Here is a 26,507-nt window from a genome sequence, read left to right as displayed (position 1 = left end):
TTTGTTCACGATCACTGACAGAGGTTGCTACCACTAATCTTTTCGAGAACACATATCTTGAGATAATGATATCCCACTGATATCACGTCTTATGAATATAAATGTGATGCATTAGATAAATAAATTTAATAGTTTGACTCTCTTTACGAGTTTTTAAACTAAACATTGAAATCTTAAGCCTTCAAATGTTAAAATAATTAAAAAGTTATATTTGCATCCCCCTACAATGGAATATTCCATTCCACAAAAATGCCCGGATTCTATTATCTCAGTTCAGCAGTAATGGCGACTGTCAGAAGCAGGCCGTAGTTTCTGGAATAAAGTACGGATTTTTACCTGTTTTAAATCGTAGGAGGAGACAAAAACCATCACCATGGTCTGCAAAAAGGAAGTCATAGCTTGGTTTTGTGATTTAACTGCATCCCGCCGAATAGACTTTCTTTGTGCGCTTATGGATTGTTGCAGTCCTCTGGAATTGCGATTCCTTGGAACATACGTTGAGAGCCTGGGGAGACGGGACTATGATCGACTTCGGGAATCTGAACTTCATGCAAACGATGTGTCCTATCTGTCAAAACTCACAAATATTACTGACATCAGGATTCTTGATAAAGTACTAACAAGTCTTGCTTTAATGAATTCAAGATGTACAGACGGTGCTTCAGTGCTTTATCGAACGTTAAAAGAACATACAGACGCCATCTTATCGAATGGTTTCAGAACTAGACACCACACAGAGACGGACGAGAAGGTCGTTCTTCTCGCCGTCATTGCAGTCAATCACCCCGCGTTCACATTCAGTCAAAAGCAGGCACTTAGGTCCCAACTATATGCTCTACTCCAGGCTGTTGAGAGTAAAATTGTGCCTGAGGTAAATGGTTACATAATCGCACATAAAAATAGGGGAGATTCAAAATCATACAAATTTTAATTAGGCCTAGGTTTAAAAAAAAAACATGCCAAATGGCAAGTCATCTGGTCTTCTTCTGCCTAGTTTGTTGAACTGTATTTTTTTGCAAGGTTGTTTTGTTCTGTATTTTTTTTTAATATAGACCTATAGGCAATAGCTATATCCCTTATTATGTTGGCAGTAGTATTACAAGACGTATTTCATTAATTCAGATTAATCAAAAGGAATATCAGACAATTGGGGTCATAGCACAAATATTCAGTTTTTGCTAATTTATGCACATTTTTTATATCCAGAGCGAAGGATAAATAAACTACTAGTATCTGCTTAAGACAGTGGAGAGACATTTGACCCCCCATTCTACAGCAAGGAAAAAAAACTTGATGTTCATGTCTTGCGCATCCAACATGTAGAATAATTTTTAAGAAGTTTCATCCAAACAAAAGTGTGCTATTAAAACTAAAGCAATGGTTGTGGAAAAAGATAAAGATGAGATGGTGAAGCCTGAATTAAATTTGTGAGATGTGAATGATTAGGTATAGGCCCCTACATGGAGGCCTACCTTCTTAGTTCAGATTAACATAGTACCTAAAGTGTTTATTGAATAATTGTGTTAGTTTCATTGAAAATGTATTTGCACTGGTTTACTGTAACTCATGCTGGATTATGAATGATTGATGTGGTATCATTGCAGTCGTGCATTACTTTGACACATCAAATTTTTCATCACTTCAAATAATACCTCCTTATGTATAAAACGAAAACAAACAACAAATTCCCATGTGGACAATGAAACAACAATCTTCTAATAGAATATGTTCATGGCGTCTTTCAATTAGATTTGCGATATTTTAAAGGTATAAATTTGTTTCTTAGTATATGTAGGTTCATATATCAGGCATAGGCGGCGGAGCGGAGGATTATCTTTTGTGTTGGGGGGGACGCAACAATAGCCATCCCCCCAAACACAGATAATCCTCCGCTCTGCCGCCAATGATATCAGGTACAATTTCACACAAGAAGTAAGAAATGGGCGATTTCAGTTTAAATTCACTGTGGAAATTCTAATGTACTTTTTCAAAATAGTAATTGATTTCATTTTGATCTGCTGCCCCTGGTTCATAAAATTTGAATTAGTGATTTATTTTAGGCGATATTCCTGTTGATATGCAAGATTTGGGATATTTTCATTTTTCAAAGGGAACTGGAGGGGGGGTCTCAGATATATGGTTTACACATGATGGATTGGATACTGAATTATTTATTGCTATTTGCTTGTTTATGTTGTATTGGTTCATTGTTTTAATCAGAAGTATCTGTAGTTTAATCATCTGTCATGTACTCATGTTGGCTTCTGCCATTTATTAAAAAGAAATCTATTGTATGAAAAATGTTGCTCATTAGCATATTTTCCTTTTAAGGCCAATTCGAACATAATATCAATTTGATTCAGTTAACTCAACCAAGGGCAACCAAAATTCCATTAGACTTGCATTTGATTCAAATTCAACTGCAAAACTTTCTGCAGTGAGCCCAAGAACCATCAGACAGATCTGACACAATACTTTAAACATGGCTCAGGTTTAATGCAGAGTCAACTTGCTGACTTTATTATATTTGAAATTAGGTTTTCTTATCTTCATAAAATCCATTCCATTATTTTCATTTTTTTCTCATCAAATGTTCTGTTTTCTATGAAGAAGTGATGTCATTATTGACCTGTGATTTCATCAAAATTTTCCATCTGGGACTCTTGAAAAATCTTCTCAAAAACTTTTTACGTACATTTCTCTTTGTACCTTGAGTACTTTACAGACTACATAGTGGATTTTGCACTTTATAAGTCATTTTAATATCTTTATTATTGAATGTGCAGATGGACGAGGTAGAAGACAATCCAAATACTACTGACAATGTGACTTCCAAAGAAACCAAGGAGCAGCTTGTGAGTGCCTCGACTTCAAATCCTGATAACAGGGAGATTGATAAAGTGAATCATAGCCAAGATTCTCCACCAGGTGAGTTAAAATTGCCCTGTCCCCTTGTCTGATGGAGCAGTACTTGAAACAAGTACAGTTTATCACTGAATACTTGTTATAAGCTACCAAAATCGTATCTGATTGGCTCAGAGCAAATTGAAAACCACTGACGGGTCGGGATGCTTCACTAAATGCTCCCATGATGGTACATAACCATGGTAACGAGTTTGAAAACTCTAGTCTGCTATCCATGATGTATAGGGACAGTGATTTTCCGTTAAAAAAAATTGCCTTTTCCGTTTCAGAAAATCTCAAATTCCGTTTCAGCATGTCAGAAAATGGAAATTCTGTTTCCCCATAGACTTTGTACACACGGAAAAGTGACAATTCCGTTTACACATTGAATAGCAAAATCACACATACATGTACACTCGCACTGGTCAAAATTTGTATCTGCTACTGTACCAACCTGAACAACACAATAGAATCCGTTCTAATGGGATCTATGCGGGTGTATATTTTACAAAAACATTTAGCATGCATACATCTCACCTTTCACATTAGCATTATTTCACGGTTTAATATTTCATCGATAATTTTGGGGTTTTTTTTACATCGTTATCATCAGTCAACGGCTTTTGCCAATCCGCCATCTTGGATTTTAAGACCATGATATCGTGTTGTTACATCTTCAAACTTAGAGGGCAGCAACACACGACCGTGTAGTTGGAACGATATAATATGTGTACAGTGAAGCCCAACCCGGCCGGCCGGATATGGGCACAGGGTACAATCGAGTGTGCTGATGAAGGGTGCAGTCACGATGTGTGAATTGTCATGATTGTAGTGAAGTGAGATCGTGTTTTCTGGGATTTTGTGGCCATTTAATATTCTCATTTTGTTGTGATTTTGGAGTAATTTCTGTTGCTATTCTGTGTATGTTGAGGGAAATAGTTTTCTGTGATTTTCTGTTTGAAATGCCACTTTCCGTTTCAAAAGGCCCTTTCCGTGAATTCCGTCCGTTTTCCGCGATCGCGGAAAATCACTGTCCCTAGATGTGCATGTCCCAATCCTCATTTCAACTCTCACCAAACTGACCCTATAGATTGCTTCTGATTAGTGATTGATGGAGCACTCCTTGTATTGTCCTCCAAGAATGCATTCTACATAAGTAAGAAGTAAATGTATCAAGTTGTTGATCTTGTGAAGCTCATAGCAATGACAAACTTCAAGATTCTGGATCATGTGTATTTATTCACCACTGTTACATTGTGCCATTGTTCTATTAAGTATTTCAAATTACCTGCTGTAAGCATAGAGATGGTACAAACTACATGTAAGTGTAATACAAACTTGAAAGGGGAATACAACCTTGGTACAAACAAAATGTTTGATGTGAAGCATTGAAAAAATGGACAATAATTGAGAAAGTTGTGGCTGTTTGAAAATTGAGATCACGCAGACTTTGTAAATTCTAATTGACAATTAGGTAAATTCATGTGTACATGAGGACATTCTTCCAATTGTTTTATCAGGAAGTAGTGATTTCCCTCTGAACCCCTTTCCCACAGGGCAGTAATCAAATAAAGCGTATGTAGATAATATATACATGTATGCGTCCTCAAGAAGAAAGCACATGTGTATTGAGCAAATGAAGTGCTTACCCTATCATCTTTTTGGCCTAGTTGACATCTCCATAGACCACAGTTTTGTTTTTGTATGTTTTTTCAAGTATAAATTAACAAGTTATTGTTCGAGTTTATTCAAACTTTCATGTATATGTAGTTGCTTCGGTTTCACTGATTGTTCAACTTTCCATTCAGGTTTTTATCCAACTGTTTGAAGTGCAGACTTTTAGTAATTCATTTTCCTTTTTATAATTACAAGGGCGATTCCAACACTTTTCAACCTGCTGTCCAAATAAATGAACTTCATTTTGTTCTGTGGTAATATTAAAGTATATAGGCCTACATGTACATGTACTACTGGGTAGTCATGAAGAAAATATGTTATCCATGGGTGAATTAGAGGGGAGAATGTTGGGTGTGGTACGGGACATTTCTGAGTCCTGTACGACACACAACATTTTCAGCTTTAATTCACCCATCATCAATCATTTTGTTGTTGGTTATCAATTTTTCACATGACTACCCATTATAACTTTATCATTGCCAAAAGACAAAATTTTATTTTATTACTCAAGCATTCAGCTAAGAGACTAGAAATTGATGTTGAAATGCTCCATATGTGTCGTATGGGACATTTCAACATCAATTTCTCGTCTGGAATCGCCCACAATTGTAAAAGTAATGTTAAAAATTTGTTAACGAAGTCGATTATAAATTTATTGTAATAAGAAAATATTACACATTTGTGAGTTCTACAGGTGGGAAGTTACTGTACTCACCTGTTAAACGGGAAGCTCACCCTAACAAAATTTTCATTATAAAAATAGCATTCAAAATAATTAAAGATATTGCCAAAGGTTTGAGAAAATCCATCAAACAATAAAAAAGTTATTAGAATTTTAATTATTTGATTCGCGACGTCATATGCCAGCAGCTTCCCTAATTCCTATCTATCATATGGAAAGAATAATCAATGAAATTTCATTTTCTCAGAAAATATCTCCAGTATATTAATAGACAAATAATTTCAAACCCTTTCCTCAAAAGAAAAACAAAAAATAAGTCACCATGAACCATTACAAAATTGAAATTTATGCATTTTATAGTACATTAACATACATTGTATGGGGCAGCTGGTGGTTTATGATGTTACAAATTTTCTCAAACCTTCTGCAATATTTTTGTAAATTATTTTTTTCTGCCATTTTTACAATAAAAATTTTGTTAGGGTGAGCTTCCCGTTTAAGTTACAATTCTAATGAATTTTTTGATGAATTTTTCTTGAATACCTACCTTCACCAATTTTTCTTATTTTTTTTCTTTTATTTTTACATGTACAACAAACTTTTCTTGAGGATGAACTTCCCCTTTAACATGATGAATTACAATGATAATATTTTGGGATTCAGTCAGGTTGGTCTGTATTATTGAATCCGTAAAAATTGAAATGTACTATTCAAACAATGAATAAATAAAACAAAAGAAATAGTGAGGGACATTATCGACTCTCATTTTAATGTCACTGAGCTGTGCATACATGTATAAGTATTTTTTTTAAATAAGCGAAATTTAAGATGTAATAACTTATACAACATTGATTATGATGACATGTTCAGCGTCATTTTCAATATACTGTAGATCACTGTGCCCTTGTGAAAATTATCTATTCGAAGGGTCCATAAGGCCTATGTACATGTAGGCCTACATGCCAAACTGGACTGACGTTTTATAATTTCCATTTTCCATTATAAACTTAAGTTGCAGGCTTGCTCTTACAGTGCTCAATACATGCCTCTTGTGTGTACTTTATGGAAATATAGTTTAGTGTGTGTACTCCATGTTTACAGGATGAGTCTGTGTTGGTCACTGTCTGAATTCTTTCCTCTACTGTACCGTAGTAACTCCTGAAGACGTACAGTGTACAGATTACAAAAGTATGATTGAAATGTAGGCCTACATGTACATGCTAATCTGGTGGGTGTTGTGACCTGATTTAGATTTGTGGTTTTTCGGTGATTCATGCCTTCCACAAGAGAAGGTGTTGCCTTGACATACAGACACCATTATTTTGTGCCCATTAGTACAAACTCAAATCCCTGTCTGTTGATACAAAATGGTCCATTACTCAAGCACAGCAATATTGAGCAGGATAAACATCAATTTGTATTGCTCACTCAGCTGTATTTTGTCAATAACCCATTTTCCCCTCCGTTCGGGTTCACCTGTTAAAAGTTTCATGACAGTTTGGATCAGGAGAAACTGCAGAAACTTGGTCGTGCTTCTCCTTCTGTTTGGCTGTGGATATGCATGTAATTCCCAGGTCTGATTGAGTGATGAGACAACTAACAATGACCTTCCTGTCCTTTCTATCTGTTATGATGTATGGCTAATGTTTGTTTGAATGGAGGCAGTACTCCAACATGATCTCTTCAGACATCTGGCAATAGATTGTTTCATTCGTCAGGACAGCACATACATGTACATGTAATTTGACAAAGTAGGCCTATAATTTTAATTGAACATTCACATCATTTATATAATTGTAGCAGTGGCACTTTGCATACTGTACATACAGAATGTTGTAGGCTTACTTGTTATCTGTATACATGTACATATATATGTTTTTTAGTGTGTTTCATGTGTTTCAGTGCGTTTACATGTACACTGTAGATTGATGACTGCAACAGCATCAAGACTTTTAAAATACTAATGTCCTTCAGCCTTGCTCACTTACGTGTACATGTATTTGAATAATTTTTTTTAGATAAACATAGGAATTTGTCATATATTCATTTTAGAAAGTGCAGTGAACATTGATAATTTTCTCCTTTTAGTTTATGATTTATATTGAGTCACAAATATCCATGTTTATAGTCAGTGGACCAGTACCATTTTGTATTGAATTTAATGGAAATTCGTACACACCCTTATCTAATTTCACAGGTGACATGCCTCTCTAAAATGCAGATACACATTTGTTTTGAACAAATATATTTTCAGAGATATGACTGTCTATTTACTCTTGATGACACTTTATCAAGAAATAATGTTGTTTCTGTCAATTGTTGACCTATTATAAAACTTATTACTGTTTCAATTTCAAGAATGCTTTATGAGTCCAAGTTTTTTGTTTGTTTTTTATGTTTGGTTGTGCTTTCTTTTAATTCTCCCTTCATGAGAAATAGGCTTAGTCAGATACATGTATACCAAATGTACATGTACATTATACACCCCGAAGTCCTACCCTCCAATAGAAGGTTTCTCTATCCTGTGAAAAGGCGGAAAAATCATGTATACATATAGATTATTATATTATTTAGTACGTATTTCCATGAAACATGTATGTCTCCCCCAAAAGTATAGGCCTGTAGGATCAACTGTTACACTATGACCAAGGCCAATTTGTAGATTTAGGGTACATTGTAGTCCAAGGCCTTACAACATCAATGACAAATCACCTCAAGTTACATGTATGCATGGTACTGTACTTAGAGAGTGTACATGTAGGAAAGACACGAGATATGATCTTTGATATCACCATGGTGTGTGAGGTATCCTCCCTGCTGCATCTGTATACCACATTGTCTGATCACTGACAGATAAAGTTTCAAGACCAAATATCAAGGGATCATTTCAGATTAAGCAGAGGCATTGCCAGGATAAAACTCTCTAGTTGCTGCTCATCAAGGTGTACATGTAGACCCATTCAAGTACATTGTACATGTAGATCTAGAAATAGGATCAAATTTTCTTTGTTGATGTTACTCTATTGTGAATTTAGGGTTGTTAGGTGCATAAAAATATTTGATTTTCAAATGGTCGACAAGATTTTTAATAGAAGAGAAATAAACCCTATCTACATGTACATGTATGTGCCATTAAATTGCAGGTAGGCCTACATCACGCTGCTTACATCATAAAAGTCTAATTTTATCAGCAATATCAAATGTGACATTTGATTAGATTATTTTTCTTTCCAATTTTATTCCATCATTATTGACTTCATAGTGTCGGCTTATAGGCCTACATGTACCTCCATGCAGTATGATGACATACATGTAGGCCTACATGTATGTGAAGATTGAAGAATGTCACAAGTTGTGTGTCTCATTATGTTGTATTTGTGATAATGGTATAGCACACTTTCCATCTTGATTAGATGCCCAAAGCGCTTCAGAGCAGAACATTAACAAAAACAAATTACATTTAAATACATGTTTAAACGATAAATCAATTTCATGTGACTGTCTGTCCAAAAGCACTCTTACATGTATGTATGTAGTACATGTATGTTCTCAGGTTATTTTCAGGTTGCACCTTTAATTGCATTCCATATCCATATCTATTTCTCTAGACTAAATGAGCTATTGTAATGTGATATTTATAAGCAGTCTGTGCAAGCCATTGAAATAACCCTTCTTGTTTGATAACCCCTAATGCTTGCCGCATACATGTACCATAATGTAATAGGCCTACACTTTTGTTCTCTTGCTGAGTGTGCAGTTGGACAAACACTGTTGAAGGCAGTCCAGGCAAACTATCATTCATGTTTGATAAGATTGTTCCTTTGCTCTAATAGGGCGAGTGCATGTCTACTGGGCAGATATGAGCTACCGCAACCCTGATAACAGCAGTATTATCCAGCGCACTCTGCCAGGCCAGACCCACAGTGTATATGGGGGCACTATCTATGCGCCGCATCGCATGTTCACCTTGTTTGTGTGTGAGGGGAAGATAAATGTGATAGACAGAATGTTACTTGTATTGCTGGCGCTGTTATCCCTAACCTATCTCTGACCTTGTCCACATTTGCCAGTTAGTAACCCCCAAAGATGACAGATTACTCTGGCTGGATTCCATCTCTGTGATATGAAAATATCATACTGTAACATGGATCTCGGCACAATGGCAGAAGTGATGCAGAGCCCCCATTCATACATATGGTTCCTCTTCACAGTTTTAAGTTATGCCTGGTTCATTGGTTGCTAACTGGAGTAAAAAAGCTTCCACTTTGTTCTATCCAACTTTATTTTGCATTTGTAAACATTTTCAGAAAAAAAGAGATTTTTTCTGTTCTTATGCAGTTGATTCCTATCTCATGCAAATTGCTATCCTGTCGAATTCATTTGAGGATTTTGTGAATTGCATTCAACGCGATTCGCTTGTCAAGGATTCAAATTTCAAAATCCCCTTTCCAGCTCAGTTGGCCTACCGTTGTAATTTTAGGCCTAATTGCAAATGTTTGGTCAGACAGAAATCACGTATGCATTACAGACTACTGTACATGTATTATTATGGCCATTCTTTTTTAAGACATTCATGTCTCAAGAGCAACATATTTGTATAGCATACCATTATAAGAATACTTTTTATAGGCGACATTTAAGTCGTGAGGCCTTTTGAAGTTAAGGTACCGAGTTATGCATGAGCACCAGGCGCTGATGTGCCAATCCACACTTTTGATGCTGACTTAGGAACCGGTACGTTATTCTGTTGGGTTTCTGTTTTAAAAAATAATCAAACCAAGACTGCAAAACCTTTGAAAAAAATCTTTTAAAAATGATGGGATTGGGATGCCTATGGGCTATCTACAAAGTTTATAGAGTAGGCCCTATATGTAGGCCTACATATATGTATGGTATTCAATGTTGCTCAGAAACTGAAAGTAGATGGCATTGTTGCTGACCTTGAACCTATTCTGGCTTTAGTCTAAATATAGATTCAGGTTGTTAATTTCTGCTCTACTTTTACCAGCATCAAATTTCAAGTGTATCAAATGCATCTGGTATTCTTGGCCAATGTCCAGCTCCAGGATTCCCCTTGCTTGCATTGGAAAAGAAAAATGTATTTGACTCATGAAGTAACTCAGTACAATATTCTTTATGATAGTCACACATACGTCATACATATAGGAGGGTTGATGGGAATGGTGTAGCGCAAAGTGGAAGAAGTCCAATAAATAGTCCATCTGGACATGTACATGTAGGCCTGCACTGTACAATGTCCTACATGTACATGTAGGCCTACGATGCACGTCATGTACATTTTAGGCCCGTAAATACATGAAATCATATGCAATGTGCACTATTAATCTTACATGTATCTTTAGAGATGATGATTTCTTAAGGACAGTGTTGTAGAATTGTAGTCAGGGTAGAAAATACAATGTACGGTGTACATGTACACTGCTTGTAGTTTGAAGAGATGACATGTACAGTATGTACATGTAGGACCTATGTGTATTTTCAATGATTTCAGACTGACCAGTGCAAAATATTGGAAGATCTTGTATGTTAGAGGCCAGTAGGCCTAGATACTAAAGTTTATATGCTCAAGATTTTTTTTACAGAAAATTGATATCTGGCAATTACATGTAATTAATGAAATTTGCTCAATAACCTTGTTCATGCTTGTTTATTTCAGGAAATGTCAACCTCTGCCTTGTAATTACATGTACATGTAGTGCAGATACTATAGGCTGACATGTCCATCCCAATCCAATGACACACGTACATGTAGGCCTATATGAACATGAGTATCTTCTTGAATCATCTCTTTGTTTTGCCAAATACATGTAGTTCTTTGATCTTTACTGCCAATTGCTGTGATTTTTCTCAACAAAGTACAAAGATTATTTTTCAAAGTACAAGTGTGAATGAAAACCAGATTTATTTTTCATTCTTTTTTTTCCACCTTCAAATTCCAGTATTCAAAGGGTCACTTCTGTGACCTGACAGGTTTCAGTTTGTAACCTGTAGCTGCCAGAAACCGATAAACTCAGCATGCGGTTCAAACCATGCTTCTTATGTGTACTGCGCATATCTTCAGTGGGTTGTTTTGATGCAACTTTGCAATGTTTTGAATAATTGACCCAGCTATTTGGTACTGTTGACAACAGATGCACTGTTGGTGTCTCCAGGTTGATCATGTCTTTTACTGCATAACATTGCAGATGTATTGTAATGATTACTGGCATTTTTTGTTATCTTTAATCTCTTTCTTGAGCATGGTACATATGATACAAGTTTACTTTACGCACTGATGAATAGAATGCATTTTCTAGTTTTCTTCAATAAAAAATTTCCCAAGGATGTGTTCAATCGAGTTCCATAGGCCACATGTAGAATCACAAACGTAATTAATCAAAACTCAGTTAATTCTGGAGATCATTTACATGTAATTGCGCCATTTTCTTGCTCTTTTAAAGGGGAAGTTCACTTTGACAAAAGGTTTATTGTCAAAATTTAAAAAGTTATAGAACTTTAAGTTATTGATTTGTAACATCATACATGTATGCAAGAAGCCTCCCATGTATCATGAATTAAAAAGGATAAAGTGCATTTTCTCAAAATATTGATTTTTCATCATGAACAATAAATAAGTGAAATTTCTGCAACTTATATTTATACATACATGTAATGTATGGGAGCGTTGTGGCCCAGTGGATTAGTCTTCTGACTTTGAAGCAAAGGGTCGTGGGTTTATATTTGTTCATAACATACATGTATGTGGAGCGTTGTGGCCCAGTGGATTAGTCTTCTTAAGTACTCTGAAACAGAGGGTCGTGGGTTTGAATCGCAGCCATGGCATAATTTCCTTCAGCAAGAAATTTATTCACATTGTGCTGTGCACAGTCAACCCAGGTGAGGTGAATGGGTACCGAGCAGGATTAATTCCTTGAATGCATGAGCGCTGAAAGGCAGCTCGAGCTGAAGCCAGGGTGATAATAATAACATCGCGCCTCGGAATAGAATATTTATAGATAGGTGGCGCTATATAAATGCCTATCATTATTATTATGGGGCAGCTGCCTGGATACATGACGTTGAAATCAATAACTTGAAATTCTAATAACTTTTATAGGATTTTACTGAATCCTTCACTGATATTTTTTTCCTGGCTACATGTAATTTTACAATAAACTCATTGTCAGGGTGAACTTTCCCTTTAAATCAACTCACCACATAAAATATCGTAGATCACTGATCAGTGAGTTTGACCCAGGAATTACATTGTACATGCAAAGGTCAATCATGGAGTGTGCATGTTTCTCATAACAGAGCACAAATAGAGAATTTAAAGGTGCAAGGCCTCTTTTAATGGTAATGTACTAAATTAAAGGATAGGGAAGGCATTGTTCACTTTATGGGGCATCCAAGACTCTTACAAAGAGACATTAGTAAATGTACATGGACTGTAAAATGGACGGTGTGTTCTGTTCAATCAAAATAGCTCTATGGTTCAATCATGGACTTTCATTGTAAATCCATGGGTCTGTAGAATTGCCTTTTAAATAGACACCTTTTTTTCAGTGTTTCAAGTTTGTATTTTGAAACATTTTCATTTAGGCTACATGTACATGGCCAACAAAATTTCTTATCTAGATCAAAGTTTTGTCCGGCGCAAGTCTTTCATATATTCCCAAGATTTTGACCAGCCAAAGGCTTCTCATCGTCTTACCCCCCCCCCAGTTTCCCACACATGCAAGTGTAACCTTAGCTTTGGGGGTCGGACCTGAACCACTACTTTGCCCAGTTTGGCTCATGATCAGAAAAGGGTACATGTTGTTGTTCAGCTTTTAATAATTCTGATTTGCTTTTACAGTAGATAAGAAGTTCGTTCTAATTGTCGTTGATATTCTTGTTGTTTTTTTATCCTGTATTTTATTGGAAAGAAAGGTGGAAAGGCCGTCAGAATCGTGTTGAAATAGAGAACCTTTTATTAGGACTCCTTTGGTGCAAATGTTAAACCGTCAACTTCAAATAAAATGAAGGACAATACATGTAGGCCTACCTCCTCACTTCAATTTACATCATGATGGCATACACGGTAGAATGCAGAGAAGACATGCTGGGCAGAAACCAAATAATCACATAAACAGGATGATGACCTTAACTTAAGTCCATGTCAAACATGCAGTGATTCACTGACATTCAATACCTATATTTTCTACACACTTTTAGTGAAATCATCCGATCCACTTGAAGTAGATTGCCCTATTCCCTCACACGCACAGGCATACTGCGCAGCAATGTACAGAAAGATTAGAAGTAGACACACCTTCATAATTATTTCATGATAATACCAAATCTGCATCGTGTGCTTTCAATCGATTCAAATGGCTTGTCGTTACTCTCTAATTGCTTGAATTAATTTAATGTATGGTTTTATTTTCGACTCAATTTTGCTTTCTAGTTTTCTTTTTGATATTGAATAACAGGAATGTGATGAATGGTTTATTTCATTTATTGTTCAACTTAAAGGTAAGGTTGAAGTTATTGATGTACATGTATTACCAGTATTAGTCTCTGTATAGGGGAATAGAGTAAGATTGTCTTTTCATGAAGATAAGGGAAATGAAGCTACACATGTAGACATACAAGTTGCAACTTTAAAGAAGTTTATCCTTCAGCCAACTTTGATTATTTTACACTTAAAAACTGTGCTGCACCCAATAATTTTTAATTGTGATACAATTGACATAGTAATATACATGTACATGTATAATCACATTTGAAGTATATACAAAAATTAATAACATTACAATAGAAAATTATCAAATTGAAATATAAATAATTGAAAGGGAGGGCCAACTGAAAAGCAGAGCTTGTATAATGTACATGTAGGCCCCCTTGATCTTAATTTTGGTAAGCTATCAAATACCATATTAATAAGCCTTCATGTAGGCCCTTCATGTTTACATGTAGTAGGCCTATATTGCATCGAGAGTTGCATCAGTTGCACTAAAATCTCTCAAAAAAAGATTTATGATGGAAGCCTTTATTGCGCTAGTCTGGAACAGACATTGTTTAAAGATAAATACCAGTGGTGGCAAGGATCTAAAAATGAGTTTGAACAGAATCCAATAAAATTACCACCCAAGTGTTTGAAATATGCGCCAAATTGCTCTGGAAGAAAATGCGTAGTTGCTGAGATATGAGCAAAATAAGCACGGAATTCCATCAAATGTCTGGTATTTTTCAAGCAATATTATTGCACTGTCCCACATATGTTTTTCTGTGTTATTGATCATAAGAATTATCGATATTGAGCTGAGATTTCATGATATCACAAATATAAGTTTAAATCAATGTACCAGATCTGGATTAACCTTGATTTAAAAGACTTTCTCATGAAATAATCATTTGCGACAACTACTTTATTACCTTTAAGACACCTTTAACCAGCAGCAAATGGATAAATGGCAGAGATAGCCCTATATGTCCCTATGAATTTAGGAGGAAGTTGCAAAATAGCCCCTATACATGTACATGAAATTACCATCGGGTTAAAAACATAATTTGGAATGAACAGAAAAGCAAGAAGAAATGCCTTGAATACTGAAGTAAATTGTTTTTCTTTGCTTGAATACATATGAATTATTTCAATTCTGTAATGTATGTGCATGTCCGTAATGTGCATTTGATTAAGATTTTGTCCAATGAAGAAAACAATAGGCCTACAGTGTTATGCCTACATGAAAATGTACAACACACGCAGGTTTTCTTTGCCCTGAGTTGTTGAATAGTAGCAATCAATTGCAGGGAAGGACAAGTGTTCCTGACTGGGAAGGTGAATGTGAGGAAGTGGGTTGGCTTCATCAGGGGTGTCCTTAGGCAAGTCCTTCGGGAGCTGACCTCGCAGTGAGTTACAACCGGGTTCATCATTCGCGCAGTCTGTTCAGCTCAGCACTGTGTAGTTCCCTTTGGTTTTCCTTCCGGCTAAAAGAGGAGAGTCATGTTTATTAACATATAATAACTGCTAAAGGCTTGTTCAGACATAGCCAAAAAAAAATTTGGCAGCGTTTCATTTCGTGTACAAAGACAATGAGATGTGCAAGGGATAATACAAAATGTTACAAAGGAAGGTATATGAGAGATTTTTGTCACCTGGAATAGATTGAGAAGCCTGCAAATGGATGAAGCTCTCCATACACACATGATTGTAGGCCTACATGCATCTCTGTTAAAGCATAGCACTCTATTTTAGTTGACAGCCTTTGCTTTTTAAGGATCTCTGGACAAGTTCAGCTGAATATGTTGCGTATTTAAACCATGCTATATTTTCAATATTTGTACATTTCATACATGTACATATATATAGGCCCCTATTATTCTAAAAACATTACATCTGTTAATTCCCTAGACTTTCACCAGTTTAAATAAACTAATTATTACACTATTGAAGTTTGAATAAAATTGCATTTCAGATTTTCTGAGTCAGTGTCTCAAAATTTAAATTTTCTTGTAAACTTCCTTTAAAAAAAGCAAGTATTCATTACTAGGAGCCTTGATTATTTTTTATTAAAAATTTTATATATTTATCATAATCTTGGTAATGGTATTAATGCACTTGATCCCATGCAAGTGGACTTCTAATTGTACTTACTTTTTCAGTGCTACAGTACAGGAAGTTTACAAGTTTCCGTGTTTCCCAGTATCAAAGGAAAATAGGATATAGGTTGACTATGAATACCGGAGAGAACATCAAAGCTAGACAAGACCCAAAATGCCTGACATGGATAGTTGTATACACTAATTTTCAAGCCTGCATTCTACACAACACCAATCAGAAATAGTTTGAATTTGAGCTGCTGTATGATGGAATATTGTCTGTTTTCATTTTACGTACATGTATTTAAATTATTTATTTATCCATGCAAGATGGATGACTGGCATTTCTAGGGGTATTGTGTGGCAGGTAGATAGCCATAATTGTGTCAGTGAATCATGGTTTCTGTTAGAACAAAAAAGGAATGTGTCAATTTTTTTTTAAACTAATCTCATCTTCACTGTAAATGGTCAATTAAAAACATGTGTTCAACTTTTTTTCTTTTTTGGGGGGGATGGACTTCACCTTTAAATATTATGTTATACTGGTTTTTCCTGTGAAAGAAATTGAGCCTCACTGATATTTGATGAAAACATCCTCGTTTGAAAAAACAATTGTATGAATTACAATGCTACAGATGCATGCATGGAGATGAAATTACAGTATCTCCATGCTTTATTGATAAACACATTGTTCAATACATGTATGCAGATGAATTCCATGTGTATGTCTGATGATATAGACTACTGTAGGTGAATTAGGACATTAGAAGTGGGTATATACAAATGGGCATTCCTGAGGAGTCAGTACTGTCTTCTGCAAGCCATTCACGCATCACTGACGCATCAGACAGGTAATCAATGCTCCACTGCCTACCCGACCGGCCAGATACCCAGTCACGGGATCGCAGACACAAATTGTGTTCTATTCTAACTTTGTGGGTCTGATCTGCTAAGACTGCACCCATGACTGGCTTATTAAAGGTCAAGTCCACCCCTGAAAAATGTTGATTTGAATCAATAAAGAAAAATCCAACAAGCATAATGCTGTAAATATTGTCAAAATTGGATGTAAAGTAAAAAAGGTAATGACATTTTAAAATTCGCCTATTTATCACAAAATAGTTAAATATGAACAAGTGGGTGACATGCAAATGAGAGAGTTAATGATGTCCCTCATTTCTTTTTTTTATTGTTATTATACAAATATATCAATTTTACAAATTTGACAATAGGGACCAACTTGATTGAACCATAAGATGTTAAAACAAGGGTAATATCATATGTTCAGGAATAAAACTTTCTTTCACATGACAATGAGGGAAAAATTACTATATTTCATATTTCTTACAATAAAATACCCAAAAAAAATAGTGAGTGGGTGACGTTATCAGTTCTCTCATTTGCATAGAACGGACCAGGATCTGCATATAACAGTGAAATAGAGCAAAATCTGAAAATGTCATAACTTTCTTATTTTACATCCAATTTTGATGACATTTTCAATGTTATGCTTTTTGGATTTTTCTCTGTTTATTCAAAACAACTTTTTGTTGGGGTTGACTTGTCCTTTAAAGTTGGCAGGCATCTTTCCTAGTGCACTGTGTAAATAGTAGACTACAAGAGGTGAATGGAGAATTTATAGCCCCTCCACACCTCACAGCTACATGTATGGTAAATTGCCAATTCGTCCACTGCCAACTCGTCTACTCACCACATGGTCTACCTTCATTTAGTCTAATGCCATTCCATCCATCAACATTTTGTCTAACAACCATTTGGTCCAATCATCACTTTGTCTAATCACCATTTCGTCTAATAACCAGTTGGTCTAAACCCCATTTTCTTTTCATTTATTTTGCACAATTAACACTTTAGTTTTAATTAGACCAAATGGTGTAAGGACTAAATGGCTATTGGACCAACTGGTTATTAGATGAAATAGCATTAGACTAAATGAAAGTAGACCATGTGGTGAGTAGCCAACTGATGATAGACCAAATGGTTGTAGACGAGTTGGCAATTGGACGAATTGGTGTTAGACAAATTGGAAATAAACCACAGCTATTCTGCCCCTATGTCAGATTTCTCTCAAGACCAGTAGAAAGCTAAATAAAGTGTCTATTACCAACGTCTGTACATGTATGTTATTATCTTTCTGTGTCTGCAGACTGTGGATGGTATTCTTTATATATTAGGCTTGTTAAGATTTAATGGCATTTTGAGTAGTTTCAACTTGAGTCTTTTTTTGTAGACCAAGTTCTTCATTTTTACATCATCCTCTTCTTCCCTATCCCAGATTCACCATTAAAATTTGAATTGTATATATTTCAGCTGCAGTTGGGAATATGTGATTATATTAACCATTTAATTGCAAATGAGTAGAAGTTGGATCCACAGATCAATTTTCTATAGAATATAAACTTTCCATATGCTTTCATCCTATCATTGCTTGTTACTTGTGTATAAGAGGTTCATCTTATTTGGTCTCAGTTGGTTATAAAAAGGAAGTGGATGAATGAATGCGCAGTTTGGTAAATAGACTGCCAGATAAATTTTACCAGTAGAATAGCAAATATCAATACGTCACATTAACATTGGGTAGATGTGCAACTGATGTAGCGGTTGTGGATGTGTGTTTATAGTGAATAATATCACAAGCATCTGGCATCTACTTATTTCTGTGACATGGGAAATAGCAGGTCTATACATTTCATTATGGTCATTAAATGATGGTCCAAAAGTTATTCATTTCATCTGCAAAATATTCCTTATTCATAATGTAGATTTTACCACATGCTGATTTGATGGTAGTTAGTGGTTTTTTTGTTATGTACAGTAGCAGTGGTAACATAGAGAATAGGAAAACTAGAATTTAATTCGTCATGCGGACGAATTAGGTGGTCTGTCATGATTTTTCATTCAGAGTCGGCTAATGTATAAAATGAATAATTTAGATATGATTGATAATCTTGATTCTAGACATCCTAAGAATAAATTTTGACCATTGCTCAATGTGATTATTAATGTTTCCCATAGACTTTACACGTAAGCAATTTTGAGAATTACAATTCCAATATTGCAAGTGAAAAACGGGCATGATCCCGGCATCTGATCAAAAAGTGGAGTGCACATTACCGAAAGCACAGAATCTCAGCTATAACATATTAAAAGCTCCGGCAAAACTGACTAGAAGAAATGGAGATATGGCTCACGAAATAGAGGAATGTCGAATCTAGTTTTGAGAAAAAGTCATGTCCCATAGAGATTACACACAAAATATATGTGATATGAAAAAAACAATTATAATCTGTTTTATCTTGCTAAATTTTAACTTTCATACCTTTTAATGATCATAAAGGATCATGTAAGAGGTGGCAAAAAGAAAAAAAAATGAAAAAAAAAATCATCTTTTCTACCCCAGGAATCGAACCTCCGCCGCGCCCTCGAGAAAGCAAGTCAAATGCGTTATCCATTGAGCCACGATATTCCCCATAGAGATTACACGTAAGCAATTTTGAAAATTACAATTCCAATTTTGCAAGTGAAATACGGGCATGATCCCGGCATCAGATCAAAAAATGAAGGGCACACTTCCGATAGCCCAGAATCTCAGCTACAACATGTCTAAAGCTCAAGGAAAGCTGACAAGAAAAAATGGAGATATGGCTCACGAAATAGAGGAATGTCGAATCTAGTTTTTCGGAAAAAGTCATGTCCCATAGAGATTACACGCAAAATGAGGACAAATGACATGCCTCTTTTCATCGCTGTTTTACGCAATGATGCGTTTCTCAAAACGAATATCCATGTTAACTGAGGAGAAAGAGTACCTTCTAAACTAAGACATATCGAAATCTGGGCGAAAAATGATCTATATTCGAGAAGTTACAGCCAAATTTGCATAAATTTGATGACGTCATTTTTGAATAAATGAAATTTTTAGTTTGGGCGCCTATTTGATGACGTCACGAGATAATTTAGGGACAATGGTGACATGATATCAAATCTACAACTCATAATCTATCGATATATGAAAAAAAAATTGGGGGTCAACGGACTATTTAAAGAGCTACAGTGAATTTGCAATAGGCATGTTTTTGCCCATATATGGCCTATAGTGAGAGCTCGCGCGCACACGTGCTGCAAAGTTTAACGGGTGTTAATTTCGTTATTAATGGTTGTAGAAGGTTGATCAAGGTATCAAATTGCTCAGAATTTTATTAGCAATGCAATGATATTAAAAGAAACGGTTTTTCTGCGTTGCGTTAAGGTGTAACGCGCGGAAACGCGCGCGCATATGTGCGCGCGCGCAAATTTTCGAAATGCTTAAAATGACCTGAAACGTACCCAAAAAATTTTATAGGTCATTTGGACGATTTTTTTACCTTTGACGCGCGCGTACGCGCGCGTCATGACCTCTACATGACCTTTGATGACATTGACATTTGATCCTTGACATGAAGTTAATGTCATGTAAATATTGTTAATTTTTGATAATTGATAATGAAGATATGATCAAATGAAGAATTTTACAAAATGGCGCGTAGATGACGTCATCATGACCATATGACCTTCAAAAGCTTATTTTGCCGTCTCTATGATAGATTCTATATATGACGAGAAAATCAGCAAAATTGATTCAGCCAATTTCGAGAAAAGTTGGCGACAAAAAATAGGTACAATGAATAAAGATAGGAAGAAAGAAATAAAGAAAATTCTGACGAAATCAATAGGTGATCTGTCATAGACAGACCACCTAATTACTAGGAATTGGGTCAGATTTCAGATTAATACAAGTACATTTTATGGATTTGAACCATGTTGTAGCATAAATGAGTGACTGGTCTCCACTTCTAATGTATCAGAATGTAATTTGCTGCAACCTTACCTATTTGTATATTTTTTTTACTACAGGCAATCTTTGAAACACATGAATGGAACATATTTTACTTGAGCATTCTTTCCCTATTTTCTTTTTCTTCTATTCAGTTCATATAAAAGCCATTGAGGTCAAGGGACTCATAAATCGCCAAAGTGACAAGCGTCTTGAGTATACTTTCCAGGTAACTTTTCTTTTTATCATTTTCATATTATGTTTATTCTATATGAGTATATGTGTAGATGAATGGACCAGTTTGGTTCAGGTGCTGTTTTTATGATAATTTTCAAACTGGGGGCTTCAAGTATGTTTAACAAAAGATGATTTATGCACTGACATAGCAACACACCTTGGGCCCGTAACACAAAGCTTAGCAATGATCGTAGAACATTTTTCTACGATTGATTCCATTGACTACAATGTACAATCAATTATGAAAATCAAGCGTACGATTAATCTCTAACCTTTGTGTTACGGGACCCTGGTGGGTGTTATATAGAGCTTAAGAACGACTGGTGACCCTTTCTTGTGGTAAATGATATTCACCATTAAATGTTCATGGGTGATTTTTAGCACATACATCATACATGTAAGAAAGGTCCACCAGTCGTTCTTAATGTCGCTCTTAACTTACAAACAGCTTTATGAAACACCCATTCGGCCAATTACCTATTCCATTAAAGGTGCCTTTGCCCCCACCCCCCCCCCAACTGTTATTATAGTCCTCCAGTGTTCTCTGAAGTCAGCTTGCTTATTTCATATTCATGAAGACCTGCATCGAGAACTGTTTTACCAAAATATTTCAAAGTTTGAAAATGTTATAACTGTTATTTCTTATCTGATTTTGATGATATTTTCAGTGTTTTTTTATTGATATTTTCAGTGTTTTCTTTGTCTGATTTCTCTTCATCTACCGAAACCATATTATTTTCAGCCTGATACAGATTGACTATCTGTTCCTGGTGTTTATGAATTATGTTATTCTAATCCTCAAGTTTGAATTACTTTCTGAAGCATTTGTGAATAAATCATTTTTTCTTCCAACTCAAATTATATTCCTCCAACCTTTCAGTGCTATGATTATCAATACCAGTTTAATACTGCTACCCAAGCTATGGTATCATTTAATATTTGATCAGATGCACAATTTCCTCAGGCCCAAGAAATGAGAGAGAGTGAAAAATGTGTCAATATATGCTGAAGACCAATGAAGTCAACAGAACTTTGCCAGTCATATGACATTAATATCGCTTCTACTGAAAGAAGTGTCATAAATCTGCAAGTCGTATTTACACGCTATTGCCCCAGTGCTGTCTGCAGTGGCATTCATAATGAATGATAAATGAAGATTTTTTTTCCGAGATGAGGGATAGCTGGTAGTATTTAACCTGGATTAGAAAGGTCATGCTGATTACTTATTTATGTTATCTACAGTATATCCTCTCTTACATGTGCACTCTGTTTGATTTAGGCCGTGTTTATGCTTCCACTTTTCAGGCCAGAATCAGCGTTTCCAAACGTGATTAGTCCAAAACACGGTTGCGTCCATGCTTACTTTCATTTAAACGCTGTTTCAAAAGCCGATCGTAAACTCACAAAAAGGTGTGTTTGTAAACCTCGTTTAACCAGAATCAGGCTTTCTGGGGAAGTATAAACAGAACTACGATCGTAAACGTGTTTAAATGACATCATTTGGTACATGCTTCTGGTGAGATGAAAATCCGCAGGCAAATACAGTCGTATTGCTCCATGTTATCTCCACGTAATAACAATCGAAAAAAAAAGGCACGCCCAATTCGACCTCGCTTTACGATGCGAAGCCAGCTGGAGATCATGATTTGCTCTGAAAAGTTAAGCATAAACAGCACTCCCAGAACCACGTTTACGATCGGCGTTTTGAATCGACGTTTGAAATCGCTGATTCTGTCCTCGCAATGGAAGCATAAACACACCCTTAGTGACATACATCCTTCTGTAATTGATCTGCATCTTATACATGGAAAGCACAGAAAATGTATGTTTGAATTAAATAGCAGAATGTACTATTCATTTAATTTTCTATTTATTCCTGAAAAAAATACATTATAAAGAAATACATTGTTATGCTCACTTAATTTGTGTGTAATGAATTATATTTGGAATGTACAGTTATCACATTAATTTTTATTCTAGACAGCATGTTTGTATGTTTACATTTTTATGATGGGTTTTGTTTTCATGTTCATAAATTGTTGTATGCTGGATGAAAATTGTGGTGATGATACCATGTTTATAACTATAATGTACATTTTGCTTCTTTTGTAGGTTCATTGGTCTGATTCAACGGTATCATGTGTGAGTAAAACACATGCTCAGCTCTTTGATTTCCAGTGCAAGGTATGTTGAATTATACTTTGCAGTTTGATTAAAGGTGGAACTTAGTAACTTTGTCCCAGATTAAAAAATCAAAATAACATTTCTAGCTACTATTGTATTGTATTCATAATCACAAATCTATAGTTCAGTAAAGAATTGGCTGAGCTTTACTGACTAAGCATCTCAATAGGCCACGATCACCATAGCACTCTGTGTCACAAGCTGCTGCTCTAGCCAATACACAGGTTCGCTGGCCACTCGTGGTCTCCAGACCTTCACGTTTATAATTTCGTGGAGCTCAATAAATCGCTCTCCTTATTTTTTTGAGGAGCTCAATTGAGCTCTTCAGAATTGCTCTCCGTGAGGAGCTCAAATCAATTCATTACAATACATGTATGATAAATTGTAGATTTTTCTTAAAGCTTGTGTATAGTTTTGGTAAATCCACCAAAATGCACCTATCACTATTCCAATTAATTGCTAGCTAATATGAATGGATATGCCCTATAACAGTTATGATGTGGAGGATATGAAATGAAAATGTGTTTTACAGGATAAATTTTGCGATTTTACATGGAAATTTAACTTGATCCGGTCACCCGATCAAATTAAAATGTCTGTGTGTTTTTGTCTTTCAATTAAATCCTATTCCAAATCATGGAATGGGCTGAAACTTTCAAGATATGTTCTTTGTCTGTAACTTTTGGATATCTAATCACTAAATTTATAAGATAAGTGCTTGAATGCCCATTTTTTAATTTAAAACAAGCATCGCCGAGAGAGGGCGCTATATATCCAAGATTTGAATATTTGAAATTTTCTCAGAGAAGAGCAGTTGGAAAAATATCTAACGGTCTCTACACTTCAGTAAGACTGTCATATTAGATGATATTCGATTATCAATCACATTATTGACCCTTCACCAAAGCTATACACAGGCTTTAACATTGTATATATGCAATAGCTGTGTTACCTATTAATTAATATGTAGTGAAACTAGGCCTGGGCCACGTCAATGCGCGATAGCTCAGTCGGTAGAGCGGGGGGGGGGTTCGGATTCCGGTGACCCGGGTTCAATTCCCAAGTGGTGCGCTAGTGCCTTTGGTAAGGCATTGATCCTCATTACCAGGTCCCTCGGAGAGGACCTTAAGCCGTTGGTCCCCTGGTTGCTTGCTCACAGGCATTCGTGCGCTCTTGCTAAAAAAAAAAATGAAAAAAAAATTGCTTAAATTTCACATTTTACATCTTTAAATCCATGAAATGGCCTTCTTTTTCCATAATTCCTTGAAATTACTTTGATTTAGTTGAGAACTATCAGAAAGATGAAAAATATTGACCACTTTCCCGACTCTGATTTGAACTTACCTCGGTAAATATTGTAGTCCCACATGTAGACTTCCATGGTGTTGCCATGAAAATCAACATATGGGACTGCAATATTTACCGAGATTAAATTAAAATCGAGATTAAATTAAAAGTCGGGAAAGAGATGAATATTCTTCATTTTTCTGATAGATTTCAACTAAATCAAAGTAATTTCAAGGAATTATGGAAAAAAGAAGGCCATTTCATGGATTTAACGATGTGAAATTTTAGCATTTTTTTTTTTTTTTTTTTGAGGAGCGCGGTAGGAGCGCCGGCGCGATCGCGCTCCTCAAAAATGAAGGTCTGGGTCTCAGTACATAGAAAACTTTCTTTCATTCTTTAATTTACCATCCATTTTGTTTAAAACTTCATAATATAAGGAAAATATACAATTTTCCTCTCATTCTGTTAGAAGCAATTACTCTCTACTCTATAAATGTATATTGTTCATTAATTCCTTTGAGATACACATTTTTATTTCTTGTTCAATTGTCTGGGATAGATATTTTATAAATATGTATTGTGACAGTAGGTATTCATTTATTATGTTTATTCTTGCATTTCAGCTTGTTCAGCTGTTTCCAGATGAAGCTAGCACTGAGCAACAAGATCGGGTTATTCCTTATATTCCAGGTAATTTTGCCTTGTTTTGATTGATTATTTTATTTGCCTATTCATTTTTTTTACTAATCTTTTCAAATTTACTCCTGTTCTACTAGTATTCTTGCAAAATAATATTACGATTAAAATATAAAAATAATAAAACTTTGTCTGCAAATTGAAAATAAGCTTTTGGTTGGAATCTAAAATCTCAATGTCAGAAAACTTGGAAATGAGTTCTGTGATGTCAGTCCACATCCGGATGTCTGTTCATTTTCTCATGTGACATCAATTTCATGTGTCACCTACATACAGGTGATTTTGGTTTTAGAAATGATTTCCTTTGTACTTCTCTCCTGTTTGCTGATGATCACAATATATTTCAATAAAGGAAAACATAACATATATGCAGTATATAACATCCTGGCCCGTATTCTGAAGACGGGTTTAATTTAAACTCAGGTTTAAAGTTGTGGTTAAAGTATGGAAAGCCAATTGCTACATAAATCACGGTAGATATATTATATTTCAGCTCATTTGGCTCTCAAATCATTCATATTTGTCTATGAAGTATGAATAGATGATTGTTTTCCCCATCAATGAATCAGGAAAGAGCACAGCAAACATAAGAAACATACAACTTAATAGATATTTTTACACTTTTGGCTTCCCATAATTTTAGCACATAGTCAGACCATGGTCTAAGTTAAACCTGACTTCAGAATACTGGCCCCTGGTGTCACACGCATAAAACATTAGAATCAGTGTCAGATTTTGAATCATATTCATACATTTTTGTCAATCAGCAATATCAAATTGGAAAAAAATTCGAATGGGTTGGGTCGAATGAATATCTTTAGCCTTCCTGTTGTAATTAGGCTCGTTGCACCCCCTGTGTTTATAAAGCTACAGGCACCATTACCTCCCTGCCCTCTGATTCTTTTGTTTTTACTATGGGATTTCGTCTGTTATTTAAATGTCAACAAGTTTAGTAAAGATGGAACAGTTAAATTTTTGGTACATATGAACATGATCATGCAGCAATGGCATCCTTCGTGCATATGGGTGCCTATTACTGTTGTGTCAGAAGTTGAGTTCAGACCAATTTGGATGGATGGAAGGATGGATGGATGGATTGATGAATGTGTGAATGAATTAATTGAAAATATATGTGAAAGAATGAATGATTGGATAAATCAGTGCATGAGTGATTGAGTGAGCGAATAAGCCAACAAGTGAAATTGAACATTAACATATATGCAGAATGCATTTGTTCTATTATTTGTACACAGATCTCTGTGTTGAATGAAGGTATACTTTGAGGCTTTGGTTTGACATTAAGTGTATTTATTTGGGCCCATCAAGTACTGTGTATAGAGCTGTTTTCATCATAGCGTCACAAGAATATCTGGCTCTAGGGGAAAGGATGGGGTTTGAACAAATCATGATTAGCTCTGT

At 35.4% G+C, this 26,507-nt stretch overlaps 1 protein-coding gene across 1 annotated transcript in view; it reads left to right on the top strand.

Annotated features, from left to right (window-relative positions):
• Positions 1–252: 252 nt before the first annotated feature.
• Positions 253–26,507, top strand: part of LOC121407859 (zinc finger CCHC domain-containing protein 14-like) — a 42,279-nt gene continuing 16,024 nt past the window's right edge. Inside the window, 5 exon segments of the mRNA XM_041599091.1 lie at positions 253–871; positions 2,787–2,928; positions 20,840–20,913; positions 23,034–23,105; positions 25,016–25,082. Of these exon segments, the coding sequence (XP_041455025.1) occupies positions 374–871; positions 2,787–2,928; positions 20,840–20,913; positions 23,034–23,105; positions 25,016–25,082 (853 nt within the window). The 5' untranslated portion in view covers positions 253–373.

The sequence above is a fragment of the Lytechinus variegatus genome, chromosome 2 (genome assembly GCF_018143015.1).
Source record: "Lytechinus variegatus isolate NC3 chromosome 2, Lvar_3.0, whole genome shotgun sequence".
Classification (NCBI taxonomy): domain Eukaryota; kingdom Metazoa; phylum Echinodermata; class Echinoidea; order Temnopleuroida; family Toxopneustidae; genus Lytechinus; species Lytechinus variegatus.
The sequence above is the reverse complement of the archived record's forward strand: the minus strand, read 5'-3'. Positions and strand labels throughout refer to the sequence as shown.